Source organism: Brassica oleracea, chromosome C4 (genome assembly GCF_000695525.1).
Source record: "Brassica oleracea var. oleracea cultivar TO1000 chromosome C4, BOL, whole genome shotgun sequence".
Lineage (NCBI taxonomy): Eukaryota > Viridiplantae > Streptophyta > Magnoliopsida > Brassicales > Brassicaceae > Brassica > Brassica oleracea.
The window spans coordinates 9,592,595-9,614,271 of NC_027751.1; the positions used below are offsets into that span (position 1 = coordinate 9,592,595).

Here is a 21,677-nt window from a genome sequence, read left to right on the forward strand (position 1 = left end):
TGTTCTTTCTTTAATATACTTATTGACTTCATGACGGGACTGCCACGAAGTGTCCTTACTAAATCTTTAGCTTTTGTTGATTGGAGTACCGAATTTGATAAATTGGTTTCATGTTTTCCCACGATTAACTGACTAAACATTACATAATTATGGTATACATTGATATACGATTGGTCAAAAGTTAGTGGCTAGTGTACATGCACGTAGGGAGGTATGATGTGCCAATATATTTATAGGGTGCAATTATGATTACCCAAACAGATAGATCATGCATGATCTAAATACACAAATAACCGTAACTAAGATCTTTATGGAGCATCTTGACCTTTGAAAAAACGAACTCATTTCATGAAACAAATAAGAAATTTTTTTTGTTTTCTTCCGATCGATAATCAGTGAAATTGTGGTTATATGTTGTATTAATAAGAAAAATATATTACAAGATTATATTGCAGTATACTCCGTAATTATCTTTGACTTAATGATGGACATTTATGCTTCGCATGAGATACTTAATCCCTAAGTTAATTCTATTGAACTTTTAAGAAATCGTCATAGGTGTGCCAAAACAGACTAAATTTTAGTTACACCTTTTTTAAAGGCTTACACTTTGAGTTAATAACTTAATTAATATTAGGACATGACGCAACTTAAAGTACTTGCATGGTGAGTCTATCCATACAATTATATAAGAGATTCCAGAATTATTTATATGGATCGAACAAAAAATCTGTGTTATGAAAAATAATCATCTAGCTAGTTATACAAACCTTATAGGTATCAAATACCATTAAGTTGAAAAGTTATACACAAACCTCTCTCTATATATATATATATTGGTCAACAAATACATGCGTGTGTGTCTATATATAACATAGATAAATGGATTAGACATCTTTGCTGTACTTTTGGCTTGTACCCAATCCATCTTTGACTACCCAAAAAAAAAAATCGTAATTGGTATCATCGGATAATGCATAGTGGGAAGAGACCTCTTTCACCGGAATCAATGGCCGGAAAAAGAGAAGAGAAAGAAGAGTTGGGTTCTTGCTCAACTTTGTCAGAGTCTGATGTGTCTGCTTTTGTCTCTGAACTCACAGATCAACCTACCCCACCATCAGTAAATCAACCTTCATCTCTTACCCTTCAAGGTAACCTCATCTGATCTATTTGCGTATAATTCTAATTACTATGCATATAGCTTTTGTGTTTCTCTTTCACAAACTTGGAGATTGGATGGTTTAATTTATATTGGAATTTTGACATTAGTATTGCACCTTGGCCTTGGCCTTGGCCAATTGGAGATTTCATAAAATGAATATCACTCTTGTATGTAGCTCATTTCGTTAGAACTCAATGCATCCTTTTGAATATTCCTGGTTTACTTTTCTCAAGGTAAAGCTCCCTCTTTAATTTTCCAAACTGTATTTTAAGCTTGACACAAAGGGGCTTAGTATTCTGAATGGTCGGGCTTAAATATTTTATATACTAATATCGTAAGAATTAAGAGAATGTGTTATGGAGACTAATTACCTGGTCTTTGGCCTAATAGGCATATTTCAGGAGAGATGTAGAATGATCATATCATATGATCCCAACACACTACACACATTAGAATAATCTTTAACAGGTGCTTTTAAATCGGTAAATTGTGTTCTTTATCAAAACGAAAAATAACATGTGATATAACGATTTCTCCTAAATCACAAGCATGCGTAATTTCATCTCGCTTAAGATCCAATTTAATTATTTCACCGTTACCACAAGAGTGAACTTACAATTTGAATCATTTCTTTTTTCTTTTTTTTTTTTGTAAAATTTTTGAATCATTTCTTTCAGAACAAAGTAATACGAGACAACGAAACTATAGAGGTGTGAGGCAAAGACCGTGGGGAAAATGGGCAGCCGAGATCCGTGACCCAAACAAGGCAGCTCGTGTGTGGCTTGGTACGTTCGACACTGCGGAAGAAGCAGCCTTAGCATATGATAAAGCTGCTTTTGAGTTTAGGGGTCAAAAGGCCAAGCTAAACTTCCCCGAGCACATTCTTACCAACTCTAGTGGTCCATATGGACCATATCCATCAACCGCTACTTCCCATGATCGCATCACCGTAATGCCATCTCCAGCTATTGCTCCTGACATACTTCTTGATCAATATGGACAGTTTCATTCCGCAAATATTGATTCAGTTGCCAACTTTTCTTTGACTATGTCGTCTTCTTCGTCTTCACTGAATCAACAAGAGCATATACCTAAAGTAGAGGATGGTAAGAGCGTGAAGAATGTTAGTATTCATAAACGAAGAAAATAGCATATCAATGCTTCTGTGGTACGTATATGCCTATTATGACTCTTCTGTTCAGAAGCATGACAGGATCTGAGATTTAAGGGGCTAAAACGCATTGAATGTCGATCCAAAGAGTGAAGAAGTGCATTTAGGATTCAGGCATCATGGATGAAAGATTACCTTCTGGGACATGAAAATGCTATAAGGGATGAAGATAAAGAAAGCTGTTCTAATTATTCGGTCAAGAGAACCAATCGATCGATTAACGGGTCACCATAGAAGATGGAGAGAGTGATAGAGACTATGTACAACACACCTTGATCCAACAGCTGCAATGAAGTTCTTGTAGGCGAATAATCTTAAAACCTCCGACACTATTCTTTTACAAGCATACTTTAATTTTAGTTATATTTCCTTTATGTGCTGGCGTTGGATTAGAAAACTAGATGCATACATGTGTGGCGTTATCACTTACTTAGCATTATCTTATTGCGAGGATCTCATATCAAGAAACCAACTCAATTATAAGGTATCGTCGTTCCATAATACGTACGTACTATACTTATAATCGCTGTAAAGCAATTTTTGATTTTTGATTTTTGATTAATTGATGGTTGCTACAAGAGCAGCTCCAACGGTGGATTCCTATGAAATTCCATGCACAAAAGAGTAAAATTAAATTCTTTAACCAAAACTAGCTGATGAGCAGTTCCCTCGTAACAAATGAAAGTTGTAGTATTGTTTCAGTAGAATCTGTAATCAATGTTTTTGAATCATGTTGATTAAAGATAAGTACGTTTTAATGTTTTCATAACTATATAATGTATTTATATTGTTAATTTATTGTTTAAGCTATCGTACACATTGACCGTCCTGATCGGTTAAGACAACCAACCAATTAGCATAGAAGATGAAGGCAGAGATAACAACACGCCCTGACCACTTTAAACAAGTAACATAAAAATTGGGCTATAGATAAGCAATAAGATGAAGCCTATTCCTAAGCATTGAGAAGAAAGATAAGATAAGGGTTCTATCAACCAAGAATTAGAGAAAATGGGCTTTGTCTTTACAATCTTTCCACCTTCAGCTGTAACACAATATACAACCTTGTTTAGATATGATGGAACAACCCTGTGGATTTGAGCATACAAGTGAAGAAGAAAGTCTTATATATTTTTAAAAACTAAAATATTTACAAAATAGTAGTACATACATCCATCTAAAATCTCAATGAATCTTGAATACTAATATATGTAAAACAACAACATATTCAGATACACAACATGGTCAACCTGTAACACTCTCTAACATGGCAATAGCCTCCTCACAAAGTAAACATAGAACAACAACGAACATACTCTAAGGGTAGCCATCAAGCACGCCTTTAAGTAGATTCAACCCATCCGCAGATATGCTCCGCCTCACCCGTGACTGCACTCGTACCTCTATCCTCTGCGGAGGATCCGGAGAGAAGCACACAACAACCACTGTCAAATTATCACACGTGTTCCGTTTAAGAGCCTCCCTAACAAGCTCTCTAGAGCACCTCTCCGGATCATTATGAATCATCAGCGCCTTCCTCGCGATCGTCACCGCGCACTGGCTGCTCATCACATCCCACAGACCGTCACAACCCATTATCAAGAACTCGTCGGCTTCGCTCAGGTCTGTCTCTTGTAACTCTGGCTCGGGGGTTAGAGGACAAGCAGAGCCTCTGGGGCCTTTCATGTGCCAGTCTCCTATGGCACGTGCGACTGATAGTTGCCCGTTGAGGTAGCCATCGTAGACAACTCCACCTAAGTTCTCTATTCTTGTTTTCTCGGTGATGCAGTTTGGTTTGTGGTCTTTGGATAGCTCTATTGCTCTGCCTCTTCTACCAAGTACTGCTCGGCAATCACCAGCGTTTGCAATGATCAACCTCCTGTAAAAGAAAGAAAGAAAGCAGCAACTCTATTCAAATTCAAATCAAAACTCCAACGACTTATGGTAAACCAAACTGCACTTTACCTTCCAAAAATCAAAGCTGCAAGAGCAGTGGTCCCAGAAGAGATGTCAAGAGAAGAATCATCTGCAAATTGGTAATCAGCTTTCAAGAAAGCATTCTTTATTGCCTTTTTGACACATAGAGGGAAGTAAGTGTCTTCTATAATGAATCTCAGAATGTTCTTTCTAACAAACAGTGCTGCATCTGTGCCACCGTGGCCGTCGAATACCTGCCCGAAAGGTCAATATCAACAACGTTAAACTACTTTCAAAAAGTAAGCACGAGCTGCATCTATACACTCACCCCATAGAAGGCTGAAAGAGATGAGGAATCAAGAGATGCACCAAGATGGTCAACGAGATCATCGATGCAAATATGTTCATCTTCCATGAACTGTTTTGCACCTTGCTCAGCACAGCTTCCTGATCGGTATACAGGTAAAAAATCCGATTTTTCATCAGGTGACTTACAAACATCCAAATCCTGCGCACAAAACAGAAACCCAATTACATCATTTGAATCCCAATTGCAAAAAAACAAATCCAGAAACTGTAGGGCGTGTATAAAATTACCGCAGTGACTGCAACCTGAAGCCTACTAGTAGTAGTGGTTGTGATACGTTGCATAGAAGATAGGTGCCTCGGAGGTTTTCCTTTACTACTCATTAGCTTAGTAGAGTCATCTAAAGTATCAGTTTCTGTTGAAGAAGCATTGTCCATGTTGAAATCTCCCTCTAGAACCGTTATCAAAGGTGAGAAATCCATACCAACCATACAAATACTCTTTGTGTGTGTGTTTCCAACGATTAGTCTTGTTCCCACTAGATCTAAGATCAATCAACAAAGACCAACATGCAAGGATCAGACTTTTTAGTTTACCCACTTGGAAAACTAGAGGATCCTTACTTACCAAAGATCAATTTTAAAAGCAAAAAAAGAAATGGTTTTGATAAATTCCCAAAATCAGTAGATCATCATTGATTATTCCCAACAACTTCAATTAAGCAAAGCTCCCAAAAAGGGTCAAGAACCAAATTCTCAAAGGTGGGAGCTTTTCTCAAGTCAGATCACGCAAAATCGATGATCCAGAAACCTAAACCTAAACCCTATTCAGAAATTTACCAGAATCACACCCAGAAGCTTAATTCAACAAAACCCCAGCTCACAAATTCTCATAAATCCCGATGAATTCAGCTCTTGGGCTAATGAGAAACGATATCTCGAAGCAGGTAGATCATTCAGAAATTGAGAAAATTACCAAAGACAAACGCTCAGAGATTATCTGAAGAAATTCTTCGAAAACCCAGAAAAGAAAAAAGTTACACCTTTGAAGAAGAAGATAATTGACGAAAGGCAATCTCAGAAAAGTTTCTCTGAGAGAGATAGACAGAGAGAAGAAGAAGAAGCTTTGTTGTCTCGTTTGGTATTTTGTTGGCCACCGGCGTTTCCAGGTAATCTCTTGGTTTCGTCCCTCTGTCATACCGGAGATCTCTTACCGACACGTGTCGTCAATCGACGGCTAAGCATCGCTTTGACTGGGTACCTATTCCCAGCCGTTAGATAGAAAACCAACGCTCACGATCTCATCCACGCTATCTCCTTCTGCCTTTTCCGAGTCGCGAGGGGGTTATTACCTCCGATTTTAAAAACCAAAAATATAGATGCGTTAGATTCCCGCCGTCCACGTGTCGTTATTACACTGGCTGTTTCTAATACTTCGGCTATGTTACCAAAACCAAATTTTGTTAGCAACCTAAATAGAGGCGATTATTTGTCTCTCTGATTTGATTTCTCATGAAATGTTATCATTAGTTAGCTAATTTTGTTGGTGATTGGACGTCTCATTGATGGAATAAGCATATTAGTTTTGCAATTATTATTTATTGACTCTTATTGCCTTTAAAAGTATAAATAGTAGCTAATGATGAAAAAAATAGAAACTTTGATGCCTAAGACTATAACAACCGGTGGTAGTTACACATATGCTATTTGTGGTCGAATCTTCTATGTGATTGTTGAGATTTTGATATGTTCTTTCTATCAAAGTCATGAATACGATTGAGATTTTGATATGTTCTTTCTATTAAAGTCATGACTACGATTGATATCTATCTCTTACTGTCAGTTGGTTGTTATGTTCAAAAGCTTAATCAAAGTGTTGCTTATAACATCTCTTTTCCTAAGGTTCATCATCAAGTTTAGGAAGATGCTTGTCGCCTTTACTAAGAGTTAATAATAGTTTAATGTCATGTTTTTTTTAATCGCTAGTGGTTATGGAATTGACTTTTAAGTTAGTTTATATTTTTTTCTAATTTGCTAAAAAAGTCATTCGGTCATCACAACTTGTGCTAGAAAAATATCGTACCAAATCACGTGTGATTGAATAGTCAAACTCTGTCAAAATATTCAGCCGTATGAACAGATTAATATTCTTTACATAAATGTAGGCTAATACTATTATACATTTGATGTATAGTTTCTGGCCAGATGGCCGGGTTCTCTTAGACATAACATCTATGTATTGATGACAGAAAATCATAAACAATGGATAAAAAGATAGAGAAACAAAAAAAAAATCAAGTCAATTATCTCACAACATGAAATAAATCACATTGGAGAGTAAATAAAACAGAAGCGAGAGAGCACATGTTTGTTGTTGAAGCCTAAAAACCGGCAATCACGTTTAGAGATTAATCAAACAATAATAAGAGAGATGATGTCGGAGATTTCATTTATATAAATATACAAGTCGAACCAAGAGAGATGATACAAGAACATGTAATCAGTAGTTTAAGAGATTGTAGTCCTTCTCTCTCACATGTCATCATTACATCTACTTGCTTGCACAATAGTGTCTTCTTTAACTATTTACTAGGATAAGATCTCAGGGACATCCTGAGTATCGTAAATTTATATGAAAGTTATTCCAAAAATATAATATAAAAAAATAAAATTTATATTATTGATCGAATTGATATTTTTGGCTATAAAACAATTTTTTTAAAAACGTTTTTATAAATTACAGAATTTGTTTACTAATGAGCTAATCTCATTTTTAAAAATAAATAATCACTTATCGAATAAAAAGTTAACGTTTAGGCCGAAGAATCTCAGGCCTACTATTTGGTTACAATGAAACTACGTCAGCTCGGTTTTATATTATGATTTAACAATTTAAAAGTTAATTATGGTTATGAGAAGTTTACGTTCACGTGTCAATTCTATCTATCTTCAATATTTTTCTCATTTTTGTGTCGTTTTTTTTTCATTTTGGTTATTGCTCGATATAAATATTGATTTTTGAATTTATTCTCATTTCGTTATTTTGTTTTGGCCTGAGATTAAGAAAATGTTTAAGATTTAAAATTATTAAAGAGATACATACTTGGGTTAAGATCCGCGTCTTGTGCAGAATAAATATTTTATATTTTTCGGTATATTATGAAATAATAAAATAATAATTATATATTAAATAACTAAGAAACCAGTTACTGTTATGTAATAAATTGGTGTGCGCATATAAATCAAACGACCACTCTTGTTTATTCTCAATCATTTTAGGGTAAATAAATCAAAACAATCAAACTTATCTATCGTATATGATATATAGTTAAATTTAAATGATATTAACATAAATATATAATATGCTTTTAATATGAATATTTATTAAATGAGGTTTCTACTCATATGATTTTATGATTATTTGCATATTTGTGTAACAAATATTACACAAACGATTTTTTTTTATGTGTAATGTTTATTAGTTTCAATAATTTATAATCATTTAAAAAAAACAATGAATATGAAATATATATATCAAAATATAAGTATATATTTTCATATGATGTATATTTTAATTAAACGATATGAAATATATGTATTAACATAAACACCTATTAAAATAAAATTATTTATTCATATGATTTTATAATCATTGTATCTTATTGTAGAAAAAAAAATAAACTTTGCTCACAAAAGTTTATGTGAGACTTTTAACAGTTTTAGTAATTTATGCTCGTTTGAAAAATTCAAAATACAACATATACAAAAAAATTTAAATTTTTTATATGATTAATGTAATTGTGTAATTTGTTTTAATAATAAATAATTAAAAAATGATAGAAAGTATACATAGCAAACATTTATTATTTAAAATTATTAATTGTCATATATATATTAATAACATTAGGTAATTTTGCAGGTTTTATTTAATGAAAGAATATATAATAATTTCAATTTGATAAATGAATGGTCCATAATTGACATAATATATAATATAACATTTCCTTTTTTAACTGAATATAATATTCCCTACCAATTTAATTTTGGACTAACAAAATTCTCAATTGATTCTCCAGCCGCCACGTAAACAAAATTAGCATTATAATTAGGTGACAACTCAGCAGGACATTTTTTTAATTAGTACAAATTACGTGATATAACTTTTTAAATGTTTTTCTATTAATTAATATCCCCTAGACTATATTTGCGAAGTGATTTTACCACATGTCCTCTCTACAATCAATTTCACAAAACAAATATGACATGGCTATTAAAATTGATGATATGACTTCCGCAAAAATATGACATGGATAATTTTATTTAATGCTGATTTATATTTTTGGCAAACTTATTAAAATATGGTAATAATTCATATATTACATGTAATATTGATATTTCTTTTTGGTAATTTTTTTTAATATGGTAATAGCTCGTACATCATCTATAAAATAAATATATTCATATATAACATTTCAAATTTTGAAATATTATTATTTTTGTATAATTATCGAATTTGTATTACTAAAGCTTTCAAAAATTCCTACAATTTTTAAAAAATTTAAATATCTAATCGTAAGATCATTAGTTTTTTATATACCTACAAATTTTATAAATATTGTTTAGGCTAAATTTTTGATAATTATATAATTTTATATTAGTTTTATTAGTTTTATACAAATTAATTTAATATATATATAATATATATTAAATATTAGTAAGAAAATAGTAAAATCTACAATATTTAATAAAATTTATTTTTAAATATAAGTTAGATTAAAAAAAATTATTTACAGAGGATTTCAAAAGTTGTATCCATTTTTCATAGGCATACTAATCAAATTCAATCACATTTGATAGGTTGATTTAACTATATGTTATATAATTTCATACAAAAAGGTTACACACTTAAACTAAAACCTATAAATTTAAAAGAATACAACAAAATTTATATCTCTACTCGATATATAATAGACGGATAAAAATCATGACAAAACTAATTGTGTTCCTTCTTCGACATGAGAAGAATCCAACACAGTTGTGAACCCTTCTTCCATCATCGGTCTACTCACCAATCTAACCAAATCCTTGATCTCTTCAATCCTATAATGCATTGTGTCCCCCACAACAAATGTATGGCACTGATTCTCCAAAGTGATCCAACTACAACCCACGTCTTTGCTCACCCCGTTCGCTCTCATGAGCCCCCAAACTCGTTCCACATCTCTCATCCTCCCTAAAACCGTGTAAATGCTTGCCAACTGCACATAAGTTGACGACTCCCTCGATCCAAGAGCCATTAGCTTCTCTCCCGCATAAGCTCCTAGCTCACAGCTCCCATGGTTCTTACACGCGCTTAGCAGTATCCGCCAAAGGCATATACCGTGATCGATACCAGCTGATTCGATGAACTCTTTCGCCTCTTTAAGCTGTCCTGCGCGGCTCAGCAGATCAACCATACACGCGTAGTGGTCCACCTTTGGAACAATCCCAAACTGATCGGACATTTTATTGAAATAAGACCAGCCTCTCTCCACAAACCCTTTATGGCTACACGCTGATATAACGTTCACGAACGTGACATCATCCGGCTCTGTTCCCACCGCTAGCATCTCCTCAAAAAGCTCCAAGGCTTCGTCTCCTCGTCCGTTATGGGACAGGCCTGAGATCATCGCGTTCCAAGAGACAACATCTTTGTTAGGAGTTCTTTGAAAGACGAGGCTCCCATCTTCTAAGCTCCCGCACTTTGAGTACATTGTAGAAAGCGCGCTTCCAATTGGAACTTCTAAGCTGAACCCGTGCTTGATTGTGTGTCCATGTACTTGCTTCCCTAGCTCCAAGGTAGCTAGAGAGGAGCAAGCTTTTAGAACGCTAGCCATGGTTGGTTCATTTGGGATAATACCTTCTGCTTTCATCCCGCAGTACAGAATCAGAGCCTCTTCGTTATCTGAATTTTGGACGTACCCGCTAATGATCGATGTCCAAAGAGCAACATCACGTTCTTGTAGACAGTTAAACCCTTTCCTAGCATCTTCTAAACAACCAGCTTTCGCGTACATGTCAACCAAAGCTGTAGTCGCAAACAAATGATTCTCAAATCCCAACTTCAACAAAAAAGAATGAAGCTGTTTTCCTTCTTCTACATAGCAAATGTCACTGCACGCATTGAGAACCCCAACGATAGTGTATTCGCTAGGCTTGATTCCAGCTGAGAACATTCTCGAGAAAAGCTTCACTGCTTCGAGTGATTCTCCATTCTGAGAATAGCCAGTAACCATTGCTGACCATGTAATCCCATTTCTGTCATCAGACGAGTCAAACATCTTGCACGCCTCGGTCAAGCTCTCGCACTTTGAATACATGGTAACTAGCGCGTTACTCAAAGCAACAAACACGAGCAAACCGTTTTTAACCGTGAGGGAATGGATTTGCCTCCCTAGGCCTACGTATTCTGTTGCAGCCAGAGAGCTAAGGACCGCGGTGAAGACATAGTCACAATCACTTTCTTCGTCCTTTTCTCTAAGAAACAGATTGAAGACTTTGATGGCCTCTTCAACGCGTCCTCTTGTAGCAAAACCAGAAACCATAGTGGACCACGTGTAGGTGTTCCTTTCAGGCATAAAGGCGAAGACTTTGAGTCCGTCCTCAACGAAGCCCGCTTTACAGTACATTCCCAACATCGAGGTGTCAACGTATATATCCCCAAAACTTGACATTTTGACCACAAGGGCGTGAGCCTGCCTCCCAACTGTACAACTTCCAAGACTCGATTCAGCTTTAAAAATTCCAGCGAGGGTGTAAGCGTTTGGGAGCACATCTTGAGATCTCATCTCTCGGAACAGCTGCATAACGGTGCGGGAGCTGGAGAGACCTCCGTGCTGGGAGTATCCAGTGATGAGACTGTTCCAGGATACGACATCTTTGCTTACTATGGAGCTGAAGATGGAGTGGGCTTTGGGTAAGTGTCCGCATTTGGCGTAGAGATTGACCAGGCCGTTGGCATGTTTGGTGCATGACGATGCTCCAGTTCTGATGATCTGTGCGTGAACTGCACGTCCAGCCTTGAGGTTCCTTTGCTGTGAATGACGCGTCAGTTGGTGTAAGAACGTCGAACTCGGAGTGACAGGATTGAGTTCTGTCTGGGAGGTACTCGGATGCATTTCTTTGATTGATGTTGAACATTGTTTGTCCCTGAATGTAATGCAATATTTAGATTATTAGTTGTTAGATAATATTTGAACTCTACCTAAGAACAAAAGGGTGAAAGAAAATCATCTAATGGAAAGGAACAAATACTTACAGGGTCTCTTCTGCTGATTTTTCTAGACCAGAGTGTTCTTCCAATCCAGGTTTCGGTCTTCTTGCCAAACTCTGACAATTTTGAATGAATATCAATTTTAATGGTAGCAAAAGATATTCAAATATCAAAAAGATGCGGAGACAGAGGTATTTTCTCTACCTCCTTGTCAAATTCAGTGAAAAGGCCAATACTTCCAGCTCCGTAAATATCTCTCTCTACTTTCTTCTTTATAGCTGTTGATTACACAAGGAGCAACGTTCAAAATCCAAATTACTCAGAGAGTGCATGGAAACCCACTCACATTAAGCCTAACGCTAAAAAGCTTACATCCCCCTGAAACCCCTAGTATATTTCAAAATCCATCCTTTTCATTTATGAAAATTCAACAACTTTAATAAAAAAGATAGAACACTGATTCAAATTATTTTTACGTCAATCATATCCTAAGTTTCAAAAATCCCTTTGCCAGCACCGCCCCTGACAACCCTTTAACAGCACCTTGAAACTTCTCCATGATATTTTACACATTCTCAACGAAGAAAGCATGACAAAAAGTTTCAAAAGTAAAACATAATTTACCCTTCGCGGCAGGAGCTTTAATCATTGAATATTCAAATCCTTTAGCGCAGCCTGAGCATAAGATTTTCCGACATTAGTGGCGCAAGTTCAATTGAACTTTAAATGACTCGACAACTATAATTGAACAAAAAAAAAAAAGAACTTGACAAGGAACGATGAGAAAACATACCCAGAGAAAGGTCGATACTTTTACATATTGCTAGAAGAACCACCAAGTATAGGACCTCTAAGCCTATTCATTTGTCCCACTTAGCTTCTTCTTCTAAAGACGCGGGCTTTTAAAGGCTGCAATATCACTAACAGTCATACAAAAAATGAGGGAGAAGTCTGCTCTTACATCACATGGCTATCTAAGGCATTTGATCGAACAGATTGTGCGCAGATATAATTTAAAGAAACAGAACCATGAACACATCTACAAGAAGAGAGACTTACGAATTCAGCTAGCAGGGGGGAGGAGAGTAATGGTGGTGACGGCTGTGAAATGGTGACGACGGCGCAGGATACAGAGACGGCTAAAGTAAGTGCGGTGAGAGAGCAAGCGATACGATGTTGCACCCCGTTAGGGGGCGTTATTTTCAAAATTTACGGTTTTGTCTTTAAGACAATGGGCCCTTGATTGATTATGGGCTTTTTGTTGTGGTTTTTGAGATTGTTTTTACTTTTTCTATTCGTCAAAAAAAAATCTGTTTAATCATCTACGAAGAACACACAAATATCACTCAATTCGGATATCACTCATCATCACTTGAATATTTTATCACTCATATAGGTTAATTTGCTCTATTTGTTCACCCTGGTTTGTAGGTTTCTAATTGGTTTGAATCGGAAATGTAGGGAGGCGAACGATTTAGAGAATTTATAGAAACAAAATTTTGTTAAAAAATTAGCAGAAAAATAAAAATTAGACGCCGTTGCCGGGATCGAACCCGGGTCACCCGCGTGACAGGCGGGAACACTTACCACTATACTACAACGACTTCGATGCTAAGTTTCGTATAACTAACAATTAATACTAAAACTGAATATTCCTTGAGACAGTTACCATATAGCCGAAGTTATGTCTCTGTACGTTAAGATAACTGAACTTCAACTAAAAATATTGTCACCTACGGACTACAAATGTTTCAACTGGAATCTAGTAGATAAGTGTTTTATGAAGTTGAGAATCATAAGGGATAAACAGTGGAAGGTGTTCTCCTCTCTGTAGACTAACTTGTTCGAAATAACAACTTAAAGAGTTTTCTCGGAGTCTCTGACCCTTCAGCTACCATCACTCCCAGAAGAAGTTATGGACCATTGGACAATCCGGTGCATCAGATGTTCTATTAGCAGACAACAATATTGTTGAGCCATTGATAAAAGTACTGGATTCACCAAAGGAACCCAAAGATGAAGATCCTGACCTTATAGACAAAGTCAACAGACCATAGGCTTTGATCCTCCGCAGCTCCGCTCTTTTGGCCATAGCTCTAGAAAACTCTTAAAAGAGACGAAGAAGTAGTATTGAAGATAGACTGGAGCGAGACTATACCAAACCCTTATGTTAGAGTTGAGTATTAGCCGTTGGCGAAGCCAGAAACTTTTTGAACTGGGTCAAAAATGTTTTTAACATAATTACTAAACTATATAAAAAACTATATTCTACGACCTTCATATTTTGAAACTTTTTTATTACAGTTTCATTGACTATATCTTTAAATATTTGTTTCGATAAAAAATAGAAAAATACATTCTAACCAATTACCAAATTGATCAAACTAAAAAAGATTAAACCAATTTGATGTATTTTTATAAGTATTGCCTTAAAAATTATGACCACGAGGTTGACAAAATTCTCAAACTAAATATTTGTATTTTACTTTTTTTATTCGATTATGGTGATATTACAATATTTTTGTTTCACCAGGATCATCTAGATAAATTGGCCCATTATTTATCTAATTAATTAAAATTTGCCCATTTCTAAATATGAAACTAGTTGTTAAAAATATTCAGGTTATAAACGTAAACCCTAAATATTTTTATTGAATTTGAATCAATGAATCATAATCATTTTTAGTTTGATAAATAAATAATCAAAACAACAAAGTATAAGATAAAAAAAAAAGAACCCAACTTGAAATTAGTTCAGAACATTTTTCTGCTTTCGCTTTTTCGAAGAAGATGAGTTTGTTTATTAATTTGTTTTTAATGTTCCTAATATAAATTACTATACTATTTGGAAACAGCAAGGATTCTGAGGGAAAAAATCGTCGGAATTTCGTCGGAATATCGTTATTCCGACGACATACCGACGAAACAAGTCGTCGGAAATAATTCCTCGGAATTTCATGTTTCCTCGGAAATCCATCGAAATTTTCTTACGGAATTCCGAGGAAACAAACTTCCGAGGAAATTCCGAGGATCCCATGTTTGTCGGAAAAGTCCTCGGAATATACCGAGGTTCAGGTATACTCCGCGAATCTCCACATTCTGAAATCGTGTTCTTGAGCAATTTTTTGGGTTTTGTGAATTTCTTATTTCCGTGTTGATTCCTTGATCAAATATGCATGAAACAGATGTTTAAACATGGAATAGAACACAATTGTCTGTGATTAACGAGTTTGGAACAGGATTTGAGATTATTTAGGGATTGAGAATTTTTTTCAATTTGTTTTTTTTTTTATCACAACTCGATTTCGCTTTTCATTTTCATGTTGCTTTGAGTTCTTAATTGATTATAACCATGTTGAGAGCAATGATTCTATTTTGTAGAGAATGAAGCGCACGAAAACATCAGCAAAGAAAAACACACAAGAAGCGGGTTCGTCACAGCTGGAGAAGCAAAGGCCAAAGAAGTGGGATAAGTCTGATACCACCCACTACAACAACATGAAGAAGGTAGCCGTTCCGGCTACACAACTAGCATGTCCTGAGACGATGACAATATTGGGAATCCAAGCAGACATTGAAGGACTGTTCCAGAACATGGGTCTAGGCCAACTATGCAACCTCAAGGAACCCACTTATCCGGAGTTGGTACGCCAGTTCATAGCATCCGCATACGTCACCCGTCCCGATGATAGGCATGAGGAAGGTTTTCTGGCATTCGTAGTGCAGAAAGTATACTATGAGGTATCTTTCACAGACCTCTGCGGACTATTTGGATTGAGTGCGGGGGAGAGGACATATGGTCTTTATTGGACTTCAGAGCTGTTGAACTTCTGGGAAACGATTGGCACATGGGTTTATAGATCTTCTCAGGCAAAGGAGTCACTTATCCGGAGCCCAGTACTGAGATATGCGACACGCCTCATTGGCTCATTGCTATACGGGACAACCACAGCCGCATCAGTCACGCAATGGGAGTTGTGCCTCCTGTACCAAGGTGTGAGGCATTTGCTACCGGCATTTGGAAACTCTACATTCCCACCTGCTACTGCCTTCAACATGGGAGCGGTGCTGGCCGCAAACTTAGCAGGATACAAGGGGAAAGTAACCAAATCCAAGAGCAATGCATGTGGATTTGGTGCAGTGATTACTCGGATCCTTAGACATGTGGGTGTAGACTGCAAGAACCAGGAGGTAGCACTGGACAGATCGAACAACATTGCTTGGAACTACCTGGATGTCATTTCTCTAGTAAGTAAGGAGTTCATAGCTGGTCCCCACTCGAGGATCGATCGGGATGGTCCTTACGTCTACGTATTCCAGGACCGAGCGAAGAAAACACTCTACTGCCACCTACCTCAGATCGGTCTCACTTCTCTACTTTCAGAGGCTGCAGTTGAGTTCCTACCCCCTGCTACCGCACTAGTAGACAAGCCATCCTTCTTCACGCCAAAATATCAGACCAAAGGCAAGGGCGTGGTTGATGAAGAAGGAGAAGATGAGGCTGCACAAGCCATTCCAGATGATTCACAACCCCATCAGCTACTCCCATCAGACTCCAGCCAGTACAAGCTGCAAGAGCTTCCACCGAACGCCACTTCGCGCCAGCAACAACATTGGAGAGATCAGAGCATAAAGACAAACAACGACATGCTACACAAGATCTGGGCTGCCATTTCACGTATCAGGCCGTGTCGTTGCCAAAAGGATGATGTAGTTCATCGGGACAACTCTCCATCCAGCTCTGGTTCGGGTTCGAGTGGTACACACAGGGTAAGAAAGAGGTCCAAGAGACCCAATGATGCGGAACATCTGGAGCAGGAGACGAGGAGTAGGAGCTATCACCGGCTATTTTATTTTCTTTTCTATTCTAACGTTTTATGGTCTTATTTTCTGTTAATTTTGAACTGAGTTTTTTTTTGGGTTTCTTAATTATGAGTTTGTATTTCTTTTACATGGTTTCTTCGTTTTATTTGGTTGTGTTCTGAGTAGTTTTTAATTCGTATTCAGCTTTGCCTTGCTAGATAAACCAAATAACTATTATTCGAGGAAAGAGGTTATATCAAGTGTTCCTCGGAATTTCCTCGGTATTTCTTTAAAAAAAATAAAAAAAATCAATGATATTCTGTTTCCGAGTCATCATCACTAGATGAATCTGAATCTGGATCTTGGTGAAACTCTCCAATTACTGGTTCATCCTCTACGTGAACGACGGCTTCCTCTCCAAAGTCGGTTAAATCGACTACAAGGCCAACTCCAGCTAAATTTTCTGCTGCACTACAGTTGCCGGATGTGCTTGGTTGTAGTGGGTCTTCCAGCTCAGAACTTCCCTGAACTCGGCCTCTCGGGTTGAGTCTTGTAACAGTAACCCATGGATCATCTCTGTTCCTTACCCGGGGGTACTTGATATAACAAACCTGTAACATTTAGAAAAATTATAAATTAATACACATGATGATGAATCATTCTGAATAATTAACATTTAATTACCTGATCGGCCTGGGAAGCAAGAATGAAAGGATCATAATATTGCAGCTTTCGCCTCGAATTTACTGATGTAACACCAAATGCATCTGTTCTCACACCTCGATCTGGGGTGTTGTCGTGCCAATCACAATAGAAAACAGTACAGCGCAATCCAACCATGCCCAAATACTTGATTTCCAAAATCTCATGTATGTGTCCGTAGTATACATCATCTCCTGATGCAGAACAAACGCCATCATCATAAGTCGTACTCGAACGTCTCCTCTTCTGAGTTGTGAATGCATATCCTCGAGTACAAAATCTCGGATATGACTTCACAACAAAGTTTGGTCCAACGACCATCTCACGTATCCAATCGTCAAATGTTTCACCTCTGGCCAAACCAGCAGACACCTATTAATAGCACATATATATATATGTTATATCAATAAATGTGAATTAGTATAAATATGTGATAAAATATATTTTAATTTGTTTAAAGCACTCACATAAGTAAACATCCATCCAGTAAATTCTCTCTGCTTCATTTCTTCTAGTTCGTCCTCTGTGGCGTATCTATACTCGAACCGCTTTTCTGCCATGAAAATCCTGTATATGATGACAATAATGTAATTAATTAAGATTTAAATTTCAACTTGTTAAAATAAAAATTTGTAAGCTCATTTATTTACCTCTCATATTGAAGAACGTCTTCGCAGTTGGTGAGCAAATATGTTTGCAAATTACTGCGCTCCTGCTCAGTAAGTCGACGGTCCTTTGGTTTTCCGCTAAGTCGTCCAACGTCTGTGAAAATGTCTGGAACCGTAACATGATATGTTGCCCGTTCGCCTCTATCATCATGCCGAGCAGGTCTTCTGTTTTTGGTCTGAACTTCTGCTGGAAAGTAGTACTCGGCAAAGTTTGAAGTTTCTTCATTGATCATCTGTGCGACTATAGAACCTTCCACCCTACTTAAATTTTTCACCATCTTCTTCAAATGGAACATATACCGCTCATACAGATACATCCATCTATACTGCACAGGACCACCAAGTTCCAATTCTCTTGCCAGGTGAATAACAAGATGCTCCATAACATCAAAAAATGAGGGAGGAAATATCTTCTCAAGGTTGCACTGAATCACGGCTATGTTAGTCTTCAAATTTTCAATACCTTCAAGAGTCACTGATCTCGTGCATAAATCGCGGAAGAAACCACTTATCCCTGCAATTGCTTCATGAACATTTTGTGGTAATAGTTCCTTGAAGGCGAACGGAAGGAGGCGCTGCATCATTACATGGCAATCGTGGTTTTTCAAGCCAGTAAACTTTCCTTCCTTTCTGTCGATACAGTTACGCAAATTTGATGCGTAACCGTCTGGAAATTCCACATCGTTTGAAATCCAATCAAAGAACGCATCTTTTCCCTCTGCATCAAGTCGGTATATGGGAAAAGGAGCCCTACCATTTTCATCAACATGAAGTTCTGAACGAGCACATATATCGACTAAATCCAGTCTTGACTTCAAATTATCCTTTGTTTTACCTTGAACATTAAGGATCGTGTTCATGAGATTGTCAAAAAAGTTCTTCTCAATATGCATGACATCTAAATTATGCCTTAGCAGATGATCCTCCCAGTATGGCAGATCCCAGAAAATACTTTTTTTGTGCCAGTTATGTAGTTCTCCAACAGCATCTACCGGAAAACGCTCATGTCCACCGACTTCTGGCGTCCTTTCTGCACCAAAATCTCTTAGTTGTATCTTCAAATCTTTCCCACAAATTTCCGGAGGTGGACTGTCAAACACCCTCTTGTTCTTCGTAAACAAATTCCTACTCCTACGATATGGATGATCAGGTGGTAGGAATCTCCTGTGACAGTCAAACCAACACGTTTTCCTTCCGTGTTTTAGTTGGAAAGCATCAGTGTTATCTTGACAATATGGACATGATATCCTTCCATGCGTTGTCCATCCAGACAACATATCATATGCTGGAAAATCACTTATTGTCCACATTAGTACTGTCCGCATTTGAAAGTTTTCTTTACACGAAACATCGTATGTTTCAGCACCTTGAGCCCATAGTTGTTGCAACTCATATATTAGTGGCTGAAGAAACACATCAAGTGATCTCTTAGGATGCTCTGGTCCGGGAACGAGAATCGAGAGAAACAAAAACTCTCGTCGCAAGCACAAGTTTGGGGGGAGGTTGTATGGTGTAAGAATGACGGGCCATAGAGAATATTGTCTTCCACTCTTGCCAAACGGACTGAAACCATCAGTACATAATCCAAGGTAGACATTTCTTCTTTCATACGCAAAGTCGGGATACTTTGATTGGAAATGCTTCCACGCTTTTGCATCTGAAGGATGTCTGATCTCACCATCTGTTGAGTGCTCCGCATGCCATCTCATTGGTTGCGCTGTGCGTTCAGACAGATACAACCTCTGCAACCTTTCCGTCAAAGGTAAATACCACATCCTTTTATATGGCACTGGAACTCTTCCACTCGTATCTTTATAATGAGGCTTTCCACAAAATTTGCATGTAACCCGCTGTTCATCCGCCCTCCAATAAATCATGCAGTTGTCGCTGCATACATCTATTACCTGATATGATAAACCAAGACCAGCTACGAGTTTCTGAACCTCGTAGTATGAACCAGGAGCTACATTATCCTCGGGTAGAATACCTTTTACAAAATCAGCAATCGCATCCACACAGTCTTCAGCCAAATTATAATCTGTTTTAATGCCCATCAATCTTGTAGCAGATGATAAAGCTGAATGAACATCTCTGCAACCTTCGTATAATGGTTGCTTTCCAGCATCCAACATATCATAAAATCTCCTAGCTTCTGCATTGGGTAAATCTTCCCCTCTAAAATGATCATTTACCATCTGCTCAGTACCTACACCATAATCTACATCCGTTCTAATTGGTTCTTCTAATCTAACCGCTGGCTGAGGTTCACTAGTACTACCATGTTCATAATCAGTTTCCCCATGATGATACCAAATTTTGTAACTTCGTGTAAACCCACTCAAATATAGGTGAGTCCAAACATCCCACTCTTTAATAACCTTTCTATTTTTACAATTAGAGCAAGGACATCTTAACATACCTGTTTTTGCTTCCGGTTGTCGGTGAACTAACCCCATGAATTCAGTTATACCTCGTTGGTATTCTTCCGTAAGCAATCTCGTGTTCGGATCCAAATGAGGTCGATCGATCCAAGAACGAAAATAATTTGAAGAAGACATATTTTTTATGAATCAAATTCGTGTGTAAATAGAGTAAGAGGGAGGATGAAGATATGAAGTGAATGAAGAGGAAGAGGAGTGCTTGTATTTACAGTTTAAATCCTGCCGACATACTGAGGAAATTCCGACGAAATTCCGACGGACAAAACTAGTTCGTCGGAATTTCCTCGGAATTTTGTAAAATCCCCCAACGGCTCTCCAACGGCTATAATATTTCCTCGGAATTCATCGGTTTTTTCCGAGGAAACCCAATTTTGTGTTTCCTCAGAATTTCCTCGGAAATTCTGAGGTATATTCCGAGGATTTCATTTTTCGTCGGAATGTCCGTCAGAATATCGCTGTTTTCTTGTAGTGATATATAATTTGGGCTTAAAACTAATATGTAACTAAGTTTAAGATAAAAACGTATTATTAATTTCATGATTTTTTTGTAATAGTAAAAATTGAGATAAAAATTAATTCAAATCCAAATTTTAACAAATAAATGATATAAATATATTAGTTATATAATTTTGTCTTTAAATTTTAATTTTTTTTGTGGGGTTCAATTTTTAGTGGGGTCAAATTTAATTTTCTGTTGGGGTCAATACATTTTTACTAAAAAAAAATACAAATATTTTTTAAAAATGCAAAGATAAATCAGCTTGTCAACGTGATAACTGCAAATGCAGGAACAATTGGGAAGGATGTGATGCAAATGCTCTATAATAACTGTCTCTATAGGTATAGGTGTGTCAAATAGAGAATAGGAACTTCTTCTAAATATTTTTAGAACAGATCTCAAATTATTAAATTTACTAGCTAGCTTGTGCAGAGAGAAGAAATGAATCGAGAATCAGTTTGTTCTTCATAATTATGGTTCTAACCACCATTGTAGGCATCTCATTAGCTGCTTATATATTCTACAAGTACTATTTCAGATAATGTCACGTTGCCACTTATGGATTCATGGATAGTAGTGTTTATTATGGCTCAGTACTACATGCCACTTGATAGCAAAACACTAATGAAGACTCGAAGCAAATAATAACAAAAGAATTTTGAGGCGTTCCCTTGATATATTGTTCGAAAATTTAACATGCATTGTTTTAAAAGGACAAAAACAAAAAAAAAAAAAAAAAAAAAAGAAATTAATGGT

At 36.7% G+C, this 21,677-nt stretch overlaps 3 protein-coding genes across 10 annotated transcripts; 1 reads left to right on the forward strand and 2 right to left on the reverse strand.

The window, feature by feature from the left end:
* The first annotated feature begins 918 nt into the window (after positions 1–918).
* Positions 919–2,980, forward strand: LOC106340233 (ethylene-responsive transcription factor ERF112-like). Of its 2 annotated transcripts, XR_001269338.1 has the most exons (3): positions 919–1,151; positions 1,840–2,633; positions 2,735–2,980. XR_001269338.1 is itself a non-coding variant. In XM_013779113.1 (2 exons), exons 1-2 carry the CDS (start codon positions 974–976, stop codon positions 2,310–2,312), a joined length of 651 nt encoding a protein of 216 aa, XP_013634567.1. In that variant the 5' UTR covers positions 919–973; the 3' UTR covers positions 2,313–2,980. The 2 variants fall into 2 exon arrangements, 1 of the variants encoding a protein (XP_013634567.1); XM_013779113.1 differs by having other exon boundaries at positions 1,840–2,980.
* A 517-nt stretch (positions 2,981–3,497) lies between these two features.
* On the reverse strand, positions 3,498–5,704 carry LOC106336580 (probable protein phosphatase 2C 27). 5 transcript variants are annotated; one of them, XM_013775439.1, is made up of 5 exons: positions 5,533–5,704; positions 4,848–5,101; positions 4,579–4,758; positions 4,299–4,504; positions 3,498–4,212 (listed from the first exon to the last, which is right to left on the reverse strand). In XM_013775439.1, exons 2-5 carry the CDS (start codon positions 5,046–5,048, stop codon positions 3,651–3,653), a joined length of 1,149 nt encoding a protein of 382 aa, XP_013630893.1. In that variant the 5' UTR covers positions 5,049–5,101; positions 5,533–5,704; the 3' UTR covers positions 3,498–3,650. The 5 variants fall into 5 exon arrangements, with proteins under 5 accessions (XP_013630893.1, XP_013630896.1, XP_013630895.1 ...); XM_013775442.1 differs by having other exon boundaries at positions 5,600–5,703; XM_013775441.1 differs by having other exon boundaries at positions 5,409–5,698.
* A 3,726-nt stretch (positions 5,705–9,430) lies between these two features.
* Positions 9,431–13,071, reverse strand: LOC106336898 (pentatricopeptide repeat-containing protein At2g33680). Of its 3 annotated transcripts, none has more exons than XM_013775869.1 (6): positions 12,868–13,071; positions 12,602–12,717; positions 12,433–12,483; positions 12,013–12,086; positions 11,854–11,924; positions 9,431–11,744 (listed from the first exon to the last, which is right to left on the reverse strand). In XM_013775869.1, exons 3-6 carry the CDS (start codon positions 12,455–12,457, stop codon positions 9,539–9,541), a joined length of 2,376 nt encoding a protein of 791 aa, XP_013631323.1. In that variant the 5' UTR covers positions 12,458–12,483; positions 12,602–12,717; positions 12,868–13,071; the 3' UTR covers positions 9,431–9,538. The 3 variants fall into 3 exon arrangements, with proteins under 3 accessions (XP_013631323.1, XP_013631324.1, XP_013631322.1); XM_013775870.1 differs by having other exon boundaries at positions 12,602–12,707; positions 12,868–13,055; XM_013775868.1 differs by having other exon boundaries at positions 12,602–12,728; positions 12,868–13,055.
* Between the last annotated feature and the right edge of the window lie 8,606 nt (positions 13,072–21,677).